The sequence below is a fragment of the Aethalodelphis obliquidens genome, unplaced genomic scaffold (assembly GCF_003676395.1).
Source record: "Aethalodelphis obliquidens isolate GAN/ISIS:26980383/991018 unplaced genomic scaffold, ASM367639v1 scaffold9, whole genome shotgun sequence".
NCBI lineage: Eukaryota > Metazoa > Chordata > Mammalia > Artiodactyla > Delphinidae > Aethalodelphis > Aethalodelphis obliquidens.
Window position 1 is genome coordinate 5370441 of NW_020837953.1, and position 12858 is coordinate 5383298.

The following is a 12858-nucleotide window of genomic DNA, read 5'->3' on the forward strand; positions in this document are numbered from 1 at the left end:
AGAAAAACAATCAGCAATAAAAGAGCTAAAATCGATTCTGTATGGTAGCAAATCTGTCTGAAAACTGTTAGGGATACCTTATTTGTGAAGGGAGACCATAGATGAGAAACAAAACATTTTTAAAAACCAAGGATGGACAAATTTGCCATAATTTATCATGTATAAAAGTAAATATCCAGCTCAATACCTCTTTTGACAGGAGCAATAAAGAACACTCATCCATGGAACAACTATTTAATGAATGCCTACTATGGTGTATTCCATACCAAGTGAAGTTAATAGGCACTTGGGATGTAAGCAGTGAACAAATTAGTTCTGTCACACTGCTAGGTGTCCCCCAATATCTATTCCAGCCTTCCTTCCCAGACATGTGATTCCCAAATTACACCTGTGCACGTGTCTACCCAGAGTAGAGACTGCATCCTAATATCTCCTGTAACTAGGTATGGCCATGTGACCTATGTTCTGGCCAATGACATGCGAGCAGAAATGTCTCTAGCAGCAGCTTCTTCATCCCTTCCTCCATCCTGAAGCCTGGAAATACCTGCTCAGACTGTTACAAGAGAGTAAAATACTACCTTGTTTAAGCTATTCTTAACTTTGAAAATTCTTGTCATTCACAGCTGAACCTCAATAATACCCTATTCAGAATACTTTAAAATGCAAAATGTTTGAACTTATTTCAAATTTCCCATTTTGCTGAACTACCATCCATGAACTAATGGAAATAAACTATAATTTATAGCCCATACAATTTCTTGGATTAAAGGATTCTACGAAATTATCACTCATTAGTGGTCCATTTTGTTTTTCCCAAACTCTATTCAAATTATACAAAATACTCTCTAAAGCGATTGAAAAATCTATACTTACCCAATCTATCCTTTTAGAATTTTACATTTGATAAGGTGAAGAGTTGTTATACAGAAGAAAGAATAAAACTGTTTTATATTGTTCTAGGAGCAAAACTGGGAATAATCAATACAAATTCTTTCAACAGAGTCCTCTGCTCTACGAAGCCCCTCTCACCTCCTTTTTCACCACTCAAGCCTATACTGAAAATTAAAACATTAAAATTTTTTAATGTTACTACTGTACCCTGAGTATCCTTTTTTTCACAGGATGTGTAACACTAACATTTATTATTTTTCAGTTCATCTCTCAATACTAGATGGGAGGGGGCTGGAGGTCAGGTCCCCTGTAGTCTTTTTCTATTGCCAGGGTTGGCAATAAGCGGTAAGCCGAGAAAATGAGGCACAGAGAAGTTACGGATTTGCCCACATTCGTTCAGCTATGAAGTAGCAGGGCTGGAATTAAAACCCAGCAGCATGCACCATCCAATATTCAAACAGAGGAAGTTCAGCCATTTGTCAAGATCACCATAAGATAAATTCCTGCATTAACTAACAGGTTGGACTAGATCAAGCCTAATTCCCCTTCCAATTCTAAGATTTTTGTAATTATATCCCCAGGGATCATTCCACACTACATCTTTTAAGGGTATAAATCTTTTAAGCCACTCTAGCCTCTTGATTTTAGTTGTCATTTTCTGGATGCTTTCCCAAGACGCAGGACTTCTTATGGCTGTATTATGGAGTTGTAAATACATGATTGTTTTGCACGAAGACTATAATTTTTCTAATGTCCAGTATCATTCCCAATGAAGTCTAGCGTTTTTTACCACAAGCATGGACCCTATAATTTTATGAAAAATAACTTGGAACACTTCTCTTCCTATATATTATTCCATATTAATTCATTTAAAATCATTCAATTTTAATATCATAATTTAGAACAGTAATATAGCTAATAAACAATTAAATCTAATTAAGATTTATTAAAATATTTTAATAAAATCTAATTGAATAGAAATCCTTTATTAAAATCCAATAAAAGAACAATCAAAAAATAAACTATTGTGTATTTTAGGTCTAAATTATAATCTATTTATATTTGAGGCTCAAAGAACTGTCAAAATGTCATTCTTCTGTAAAGGCTACGAACTGTATAATATGTATAATAATTTGAATTATTATTATTATACAGTATGTATAAATAATGGTATAGTCTTAATGTAATACTATACAGCAATGAGAATGAGTGAATTACAACTACATGCAATGACGTGGGTAAATCTCACAAACATAATCTTAAGTTAAATAAATGAGAGAAATATGATTATACTTCTATGAAGTTCAAAAATAGATGAAACTATTTATAATCCATGGATAGTGGTGACCTTTGGTGGGGGTGGAAGATGGAAACGTTAACTAAAATGGGACAAAGGTGGGGGGCTTGTGTGATACTGGTCATTTTTTGTGCCTTTAAGTAGTGGTTATATGTCTATGTTCAGTCTGTGAAAATTCATTGAGGATTTATGTAAGAAATCACTTGGAATGTATGTACCGCTTTACATACATGGTACAATTCAATTTAAAACGTTAAGAAAGAATGTTTGGATGACACTATATCCATACCTAGGCTATTACAAGCCAAGGGACACCATGTGTCAGCAAGCAGGGCCTTGTGTGGCATCAGCCACCCTTACTCATTTGTATCAAGAGCCTTCATTCTGGGAGTCAGGAGTGTCATCTGATGCACACATGGTCTGACCCCTACCTTCAGCAGACTCCTGCCAAAATAACACAAGCCTCCTTTCTTCTTTGCCCACAGTGAAACAAAACAGTCTCATTGCTTTTCTCAAAATTTCCTTTCCTTGAAAGTCCTTTAAAATTCTCTAAAGGACAGTTATGAACAGGAAGCAAAAGATTTCCTGTTTTGATATACCACTAATTAAAAAAGTACTATGGGCACCTTATATACAAATATTATTTACTCCCTAGAACCCTAAAAGTAAACATTACCCCTAGTTTACAGATGAAGAAACTAGAATTAGAGAACAATGAGGAGCAAGGTTTATCTGCCTCCAACACACAAGCTCAAAACTCACATTACTTTGCCTCCCAATAACCAGGCTCTCTTGATGATAACACGTCAACAGTGCTTACTTGCATGTTTATCCTTTTATGTCCAGCATTTCAGCAGAGAAATCAGGGCACAGTAAAGGGATGGAGTGAGAAAAATCAAGGAAGAAGAATTGCTATGTTCAGCTCAAATGCAGGCTGGGGTAGGGCTGTGGCCTTTGCTATGGATCAGATACATGAAAGTTGTTCTTTAAGAACTGCCTAATGTCAAGAAAATAAATTGCAGACTGAAATAATCCCATAATACAATATGCAACATGCACTAGATTTTTACTGAGAGAACAAACTCACATATCATTGAAGACCTTCTTCTCTTAGTTGTTTTTACTCCCTGTTGGCCTGAACATTCATTTGTTCATTCACCCAATCAACAAATATCTTCTGAGGGTCTAATGTGTACTAGCCATTGCTCCAGATGCTGAAAATGCAGGTATAAATGGAACTTGTATTCTGGAGGAGAATATAAACAATAAACGAACATAAAATAATGGTGATAGAATGATAAAAAAAATGAAAATCAAGCAGAGTACTGGGAATAACAAGAATGACTGGGGTGAAGGTGGGAAAACTAATTTGAACAGATCAGGAAGGGCCTGAGGATGTGATTTTTCTTTTTTAGCAAAGACTTGTTCTGAAGCTACCTTCTTTGAGAACTGATTACATGATATGCTGTATTCTGCTTTATTTTTGAAACCTGTGTTTATACTGGCTTGGACTATAATTTTAAAGTACTTCTTTAAAACTTAAGTCAATCAAGAATTCCATAGGAGAATCAACTTACTTTTTACAGAATCATTTAAGATGAATCATTTACATAGAGTCAGGGAAAAAGTTTTCTGGTATAGAAGAGATTATTTAAAACTGCTGGAGAAAGTATTAGCATTCAGGTCAGAGATAACAGATTTGAAAAAATGTTCATAGATGTTTCTCACTCCAGATGAACAACAGAATCTTCCAGAAACACTCCCAAAGATTCTTAAATCATCCCCTCTCTTCTCTTTCCAACTCTGGTCCTTACGTGTCTATTCTCTTTCTGTGTTTCTCTTATTCTACATGCTTTGTCTCACTCTTGTTCACTCTCCTTCCTTTTCCTGTCTTCAAACATCTCCCCTTCTATGCCCATCAACTGCCCCTACCTGAATAATTTTTGTTTTTGAATATATTTACTGAATATCATTTTATGTTCCATAAAATTTCTCCTGAAAGTGGAATTGTGGGATAATTTAAAGGTCTCTCCAAGTGTTCCTTTTAGTGGCTACCCTAGAGATTACAACATTCATCTTGGACATTAATAGAATCTAATATAATGTTTTCACCATTTCCTAGACAATGCACGGACTTTAGAACACTTTAACTCTATGCTTCCTCTCCTACTTTTCTGTTGTTGTATTTTAATCCTACATGTATTTTAAATCCCGCAAGATGTTACTACTTTAGTCAATATCTATTTAGTTACCCACATATTTACCCTTTCCAACGGTCTTCATTTCTTCTTGTACTCTTGCTTCCATCTGGGAAAGCATCACCTATTTTTCTGCCTGAAGAATTCCCTTTGGTGTTCCCTTTACTGTAGGTCTGCTGGAGACGTATTCTCTCAGTTTATGCTTACCTGAAAATGTATTGTGCCTTTAATTTTGAAGACTATTTTTATTGGGTACAAAATTATAGGTTAGCAGTTTGTTTCTTTCACCTCTCTGAAGATATCACTCCACCGCTTCCTTGCTTTCATTGTTTTTGTTGAGAAAGTCTGCTTATTTTTGTTCCTTGGAAAACAATATGCCTTTTTTTTATCCTTTGGCTACTTTAACATTTTCTCTGAACATTTTCCCCCATCTCTGCATAGACAGATGAAGTCCACTCCATTATAGGAGAGTCTCAAGCAAAAACAAAACCAAACAAAAACAAAAAAACAGTTTTGAGCAGTTTTCCAATGATGTGCCTAGGAATGGTTTTCTTATATTTATTCTGCTTAGGGTTCATGTATCTTCTGAATCTGTGGCTTGATGTCTTTATCAATTTTGGAAAACTTTCTCCCATTATCTCTTCAGATATTGCTTCTGCCCCACTCCCTCTCCCTTCCTCTTCTGGAACTGTGGAAGTGCCTACTCTGCAAGATCATCAGGGGTCTTGGGTTCAAAATGACATTCATACTCACAGGACACAACAGGTAGTAATCTGAAGACTTAGCTTTTTGGAAGGACTTAGGACTGGAAACAGTCTATCAGCATGGCAAAATCAAACACATCTTTATCAGGAGTCCTTAAAAGATCAGTCGCTGCTTCCCAGACCCTTAATCAATCACACAGGGAGACTAGGTTGTAGATGGATACAATCTACTCCAGCATTCAGAAGTCTCAAACAGTAACCACATCAAATGCATGCAGCTTCTAAGCCCTGCACAAGGGGTGCACTGAGTTTTCCTTGGGTTATTTTTATAGATTCCCGTTCTCTGCTAAAATTCTCCACCTTGAACATACTAATCACAATTATTTTTTAATTGAATAAATTTGACATGCAATATTGTGTAAATTTAAGATGTATAGCATGTTACTTTGATACACTTAGATGTTGTAATATGTTTTTCAACACAGCAATATTTATTACATTATATAACTAGAGTATCATTGTCTATATTAATTATAATGTGAATTAGATCTCTATGGCTTATTTACTATTCATTACAAGTTTGTACCCTTAATACCATCACTCTTATCCCCCCTTCCAATCCTCTGGTAACAACCACTTTACTCTGTTTTTTACAGGTTTAACATTTTATATTCCACATATAAATGACATGATACAATACTTTCTCTGACTTATCTCACTTAGCATAATACGCTCATATTGTCACAAATTGGAGGATATCCTCCTCTAGCATGGCTGAATAATATTTCATTATGTACATGTACCACAATTTTTCAGTCATTCATCTATTGATGAGCATTTGGGCTGTTTCCATATTTTTGCTATGGTGAATAATGCTGTAATAAAAATTGGATTGTATATATCTCATTAAAATCCTGTTCTCTTTTCCTTTGGGAATATACTTAGAAGAGGAATTGCTGGATCATATGGTAGATCCATTTTTAATGTTTTGAGGAACCTCCGTATCATTTTCCACAGTGGCTGGACCAAGTTACATTCCCACTAACAAGTATAAAGGTTCCATTTTCACCACATCTTCACCAGCACCTGTTGTCTCTTGTCTTCTTGATGACAGCCATTATAACAGGTGTGAAGTGATATCTCATTGTGGTTCTGATTTGCATTTCCCTGATGATTAGCAATGTTGAGCATCTTTTCATGTCTGTTGTCCATTTTCATGTCCTCTTTGGAAAAATGTCTATTTAGTTCTTCTGCCCACTTTTTCACTGAATTGTTTGTTTTCTTATTAAGGAGACTGCATTCTTTATATATTTTGGATATTAACCCATTATCCCATATGTGGTTTGCAAAAATTTTCTCCCATTCTATAAACCTACAGATGATATAAGAAGCTTTGGGGGTGTTTCTGGAAGATTCTTTTGTTCATCTGGAGTGAGAACATCTATGAACATTTTTTCAAATCTGTTATCTCATTTTGTTAACTGTTTCTTTTGCTCTGCAGAAGCTATTGAGTTTGATGTAGTCCCATTTGCTGATTTTTGCTTTTGTTGCTTGTGCTTTTGGCATCATGTCCAAAAATCATTGCCAAAACCAAAATCAATGAGCTTCTTCCCTACATTTTCTTCTAGGAGTTTTATAATATCAGGTCTTTTGTTTAAGTCTTTGATCCATTTCGGGTTAATTTTTGTGAAAGAGGGTTCCAATTTCATTGTCCTGCATGCGTTTCTTCAGTTTTCTCAGCACCATTTATTGAAGAGACTATCATTTCCCCACTGGGTATTCTTGGCTCCCTTGTTGAAAATTAGTTGACGATACATGCTGGAATTTAATTCTGGGCTATTTTGTGTCATTGGTCAATGTGCTTATTTTTATGCCAGTAAAATATTGTTTTGATTCAAATTCCTAAGTATGATACCTTCAGCTTTATTTTTTTCCTCAGGATTTCTTTGGCCATTCAGAGTCTTTTGTGGGTCCACATAAACTTTAAGATTTTTTTCTTCTATTTCTGTGAAGAAGGCTTTGGCATTTTGATGGTGACTATATGGAATTTGCAGAGGGCTTTGGATAGTACGGCCATTTTAACACTATTAATTCTTCCAACCCATAAACACAAGATGTTTTTCCATTTGTTTGTGTCTTCGATTTCTTTCAGCAAAGGCTCAGTTTTCACTGTATAGATCTTTCATTTCCTTGGATAAGTTTATTCCTAAGCATTTATTGTTTATGATGCTATCATGACTGGGAGAGTCTCCTTTATTTCTTTATTTCAGATGCTTCACCATTAGTGAAAAGAAATGTAATTGACTTCCGTATATTGATTTTGTATCCTGCCACTTTACTGAAATTGTTGATTCATTCCAACAGTTTCTTGACTGACTCTAGGATTTTTATGTAAGATCATATCATCAGCAAAAAGTGATAATTTTACTTCTTCCTTCCCAATTTGGATGCCTTTTATTCCTTTGTCTTGCCTAACTGCTCTAGCTAGGATTCCAGTACTGATTCAGTCTTGGTAGGTTCTGTGTTTCTAAAAATGCATCAATTTCTTCTATGTAATCTGTTGACATATAACTATTCATAACAGTCTCTTATGATTCTATATTTCTGTAGTCATCTGTAGTGTCTCCTCTTTCATTTCTAATTTTACTTGAGTCTTATTTTTCTTAGTCTAGCTAAAGGTTTGTCAATTTTATTTATCTTTTCAAAGAACCAGCTCTCAGTTCCACTGATCCTTTCTATTATTTTTCTGGTCTCTATTTCATTGTTTTCCTTTCTGATCTTTATTATTTCCTTCCTTCTACTAACTTTGGGCTTAATTTGCTCTTTTTTTTTTAATTCCTTGAGGTATGAAGTTAGGTTGTTTATTTGAGATCTAATTTCTTAGTATATGTGTATATTGCTATAAACTTTCCTCTCAGAACTGCTTTCGCTGCATCCCACAATATTTGATATACTGATTTCCATTTTCATTTGTCTCAAGACTTTTTATTTCCCTTTTGATTTCTTCTTTGACCCAATGGTTTCTCATAAGTGTGTTGTTTAGTTTTCATATATTTTTAGATCTTTTCACTATCTTCTTGTTGATTTCTAGTTTCATACCATTGTGATCAGAGAAGATGGTATGATTTCAATCTTAGATGTGTTAAGATTTGTTCTGTAGCCTATCATATGATCTAACCTGGAGAATGTTCCATGTGCACTTGAGAAGAATGTGTATTCTGCTGCTGTTGGATAGAATGTTCTGTACATGTCCATTTGTTTTAAAGTATGATTCAATTCCAACATTTCCTTGTTGAATTTGTTTGTATGATCCACTGTTGATAGAATACTGAAGTCCCCTACAATTATTGTATTATTGTTTATTTCTCCCTTAAGATCTGTTATTATTCGCTTAATACATTTTGGTGCTTGCATGTTAGGAGCATATATATTTATGATTGTTATATCTTCTTGATATACTGGCCCCTTTATCATTATACAGTGAACTTGTCTCTTCTTACACCTTTTGACTTGAAGTCTATTTTGTCTGATATAAGTATGGTTACGTCCACCTTCTTTGGGTTGCCATTTACTTGGAATATCATCATCCATCCTTTCACTTTGAGACTTTGTGTGTTTTCAGAGCTAAAGAGTCTCCTGTAGGTCACATATAATTGGGTCTTTTTTTTTTTTTTTAATCCATCCAGCCACACTGTGCCTTTGGATTGGTGAGTTCAATCCATTTACATTTAGGGTGATTATCTGATATGTAAGAATTTACTACTGCCATTTTATTTTTATCTTCTGTTATTTTTATCTTACCACTGTTTCTTTTTCCTTCTGTTTCTGTCTAACTTTATAAGTTGGTGATTTTTCATGGTGATTTGCTCAGTCTCCCATTTTTAAAAAAATATTTATTTTCCTTGTTTTTTGTGGCTGCGTTGGATCTTAGTTGCAGCACACATGATCTCTGTTGAGGCATACAGGATCTTTTTATTACGGTGCATGGTCTGCTCGGTTTCTCTCTAGTTGCAGATCCTGGGTGCACGGGCTCCAGGGCACCTGAGCTCTGTAGTTGTGGCATGTGGGCTCCAGAGAGAGTGGGCTCTGTAGTGTGTGGCACGCGGGCTCTCTTGTTGAGGCGCATGAGCTCAATAGTTGTGGCACGCGGGCTTAGTTGCTCCACGGCATGGATGGATGCTCCATGGATCCCTTAGTTCCCCAACCAGGGATCGAACCTGCGTCCCCTGCATTGGAAGGTGGATTCTTTACCACTGGATTGCCAGGGAAGTCCCTCCCCTTTTTTTTTTAATGTTTCAATCTCCATTCTAGATTTTTGCTTTGTGGGTACCATGAAATTTACATGAAACATTTCATAGATAAAATAGTCCTTTTTCTGCTGATAGCAATTTATCTTCATTTGCCTGTGAAGGTTCCATTCTTTTACTCTTCCTCTTTTACATTTTTGACATCACAAATTATCTTTTTATGCGGTGATTACAAGTTGTGGCAGCTACAGTTCTTTTCCTTTAAACTTTATACTCTAATTAATAGTTTAATATACTATTCTAAAAAAGGTTAGTTTTCTGTCTAACATCTTAATCAGAGCTTTGTGTACTTTCACCTTTCATTTCAGCTTGAAGAGCTCTTTTCAACATTTCCTGTAAGGCAGGTCTAGTGGTGAACTGCCTCAGCTTTTGTTTGTCTGGGAAAGCCTTTATTTCTCCTTCACATATGAAGGATCATTTTGCCAAATTGAATATTCTTGGTTGGCAGCTTTTATCTTTCAATATTTTGAATATGTCACTCCACTCTCTCCTGGCCTATAAGAGTTTCTCCTAAGAAATTGCTGATAGCCTAATGAGGGTAATCTTGTAGGCTACTATTTTTCCTTGCCGCCTTTTAAAGTTATCAGTGACCTTTGACAAGTTGAATATAATCTGTCTTGCAGAATGTCTTTTTGTGTTGAAATAATTAGTGGTTCTATTAGCTTTGTGGACTTGTATATCTAGTTCCTTCTCCGGGTCTGGGAAGTTCTCAGATATTATTTCTTTAATATACCCTCTGCTCCCTTTTCTCTCTCTTCTCCTTCTTTTGGCTCATCAGATGAAGTCCAAGAGTTCTTGCAGGGTTTCTTCACTTTTAAAAAATCTTATTTCTCTCTCCTCTGCCACCTCAATCATCTCTAAATTCCTGTCCTTGAGCTCACTAATTCCTTCTTCCATCTGACCTGCTCTATTTCCACTGCTTTCTAATTCTTCATCCCACTTATTGAGTTCTTCAGCTACAGAATTTCTCTTTGGTTCCTTTTTAGAATTTCAGTCTCTTTGGTAAAGTACTCCTTCTGTTTGTTAATTTTATTCCTGAGATCACTGTATTGCCTAAGTTTTCCTGTAGCTCATTGAATTTCCTCATGACAGCTAATTTCAACTCTTTCTCAGTTAGATCACAATATTCCATGTCCTTGGGTTTGGTTGCTAGAAAAGTGTCATTTTCTTTTTGTGATACCACATTACAATGATTTTTTTCCATGGTGTTTGATGAAAAGAGCCTTTGCTGCCACATTTGAAGTAGCAACACCTTTATATAGGCAAGACTTTGTTTACTTTGCTCCTAACAGTTCAGTACATTGGTAATTAGAAGACTTCCTCTTGTTTTCAAGAAGGTGGCGCTATAGCACAGGTTTTTCATTTCTCTTACCAGTGCTAACTCATCCCTAAGGTTGGGAGTTGGGAGTGGTGCAATAAAAACAAAACAAAACAAAAACTGTCGGAGAAAAATGAAAGAGGGGAGGGTGGCTGGCGGCACAGTGAGGGAGCTATATATTAAGCACTTCAGACTTTGGGTGTGCCCACATCCTAGTAGAGGGATCCCCAAGTTTGGGGCTGGGGGGGATGGGCAGCCAGCAACCGTGGGCAGTCGTCTTGCCAGAATCCTAGGACCAACAGCGGGAGATGCTTTCCTTCAGTTTTCTTTGTCTGCCTAATTCCCTTTCCTTTCGCTCCCCCAGTCACTGAGGTCGCTCCTCAGAGAGAGCAACAAGCTCCTGCAGCTGCAGCATGCAGAGGTGGGCAGACCCCACTGACCACCTTCACCCTCACCTCCTCTGCCAAAATGGTCTGTGCTGGCCCATGGCTAGACCTGCTGCCACCATTCCCTCACTCCACAGCCTCTTCCGCAGTCCAATCTACCCACTTTCAGGTACACAGACGGATGGATCTCTGGAGTGTCCTGGTATGCTATGCAGAAGCGTTTTTTTTTGTTGTTGTTGTTGTTATGCATGTCCAGTTAGATGTAAATTGAAGGGCAGAGAAAAAAGGAACAACTCACACCACCATGACGCTGACATAACTCCAATCACAGTTATTTTAACGTCCATGTCTGATAGCTTTAATATCTGAATCCCTAGGGGTATTTTTCTATTGTCTTGGCCTTGTCTCCTGGAATGTTAAACACTGTGTGTGAAAAACTGTAGAGGGTCCACCTGATTTTATTTCCCTACAGAGAATAAAGATAGGAGGCAGATCATCTTAATAAGTCTAGGATTAAGCTGATTCTAAGGATTTCAGTCTTCAGGGGGTTGCAACCAAAACCCAAATGGTTACCTGGGACTCTCCTCCTTGATAAGTTATGAACTCCAGCTGTTGTTCTCCCCAGGATTCAAACTCTGCAGTGCCTTTTAGCCACTGCTCTCTGTTTGGCTTCTTACAGTTACCATTTTTACAAATTGGCAAATGACTCAAAGAGAAAAGCCAAATAAAATGTCAGACTCCCTCCAATGCATTTTTCTTCTCCCAGGGATAGTGATCACTCAAGTCCTACCTGCCTTCAGATTTTTAATTTTCTCCAGATTTTCTAATTGTTTGTAACTAGAAAATTGATTTGATGCAAGTTAGAAATCACAGCCAGATATGGAAGTCAATCACACTGGGAAAAAAATGTATATGCAATAACAGAATATTAAAGTTAAAAAGAACTTTATAGATTATCTACACCAACTTTCCATTCAAACTAGAAATTTTATGGCAACGATCTTGGTAGCCATCTGGTACCCAAGCAAGTATGTCAATAACAGAAATAAAACTGACGTGTGGTGTAAGTTGTAGCATTCCTAGACAGTCTCCTTGATAGAAAGATCCTCATTGTTCTGGATTATAATTTGCCTCCTTAAAACATTCACTCAATAGTCACAGTTCTATCCTCCAAAGCATCACTGAATATGGGGACTCCTTTTTCCAGATGATGGTACTTTAATTGTCTAAAAACAGCTATCACACTTAAAATAGGTTTTCTCATAGTATGAAAAATATTCTTTACCATACCTCATATGGCATACTTTTTGAACTCCCCTAGTTATAATGATCATTCTCTGAATGAAACATAATTGGCTAAGATTTTTTCCAAATTGTGGAACCAAGAACTAAACCCAATATTCAAAATTTGGCTTAATATGAAGTACAGAACTATACTACCTCTACAGCTATCAACTAATACGGCCGCCATATGTCTATTTATATCCAATAACAATTTTTACATTTAAGCACTCATAATATATATTTCCAAAACTCATGGTCAGACAGAACTTCAACATCTTAGGAACTGCTATCAACTGTTCTACTCTTTTATGCACCTGGTTTTTGTTTCTGTTTTTAACCAAGTGCTAGATTTGACACTTATCCCTATTAAATTCTACCTAGCAATTCAAGCAGTCGATACAAATTTAAATTCTGATTCTTTGTCTATTAATTATCTCATCTAGCTTTGTACTACCCCAAATAGGAAATCTTAC

General features: G+C 36.2%; 1 protein-coding gene across 5 annotated transcripts in view; it reads right to left on the reverse strand.

Moving 5' to 3' along the window:
• The window catches only part of PRKAA2 (protein kinase AMP-activated catalytic subunit alpha 2), a 64711-nt gene that overhangs the window by 42901 nt on the left and 8952 nt on the right, over positions 1-12858 (reverse strand). The window contains exons 1-2 of one of the 5 annotated variants that reach the window (XM_027108396.1): positions 4675-6247; positions 3276-4593 (exon numbers count right to left, since the gene is read on the reverse strand). The exons of the other annotated variants lie outside the window; for them this stretch is intronic. Of the exons in view, the coding sequence (XP_026964197.1) occupies positions 3276-3282 (7 nt within the window). The 5' untranslated portion in view covers positions 3283-4593; positions 4675-6247. Of the gene's footprint in view, positions 1-3275; positions 4594-4674; positions 6248-12858 lie in introns of those variants that run through there. 5 annotated transcript variants of the gene reach the window in all.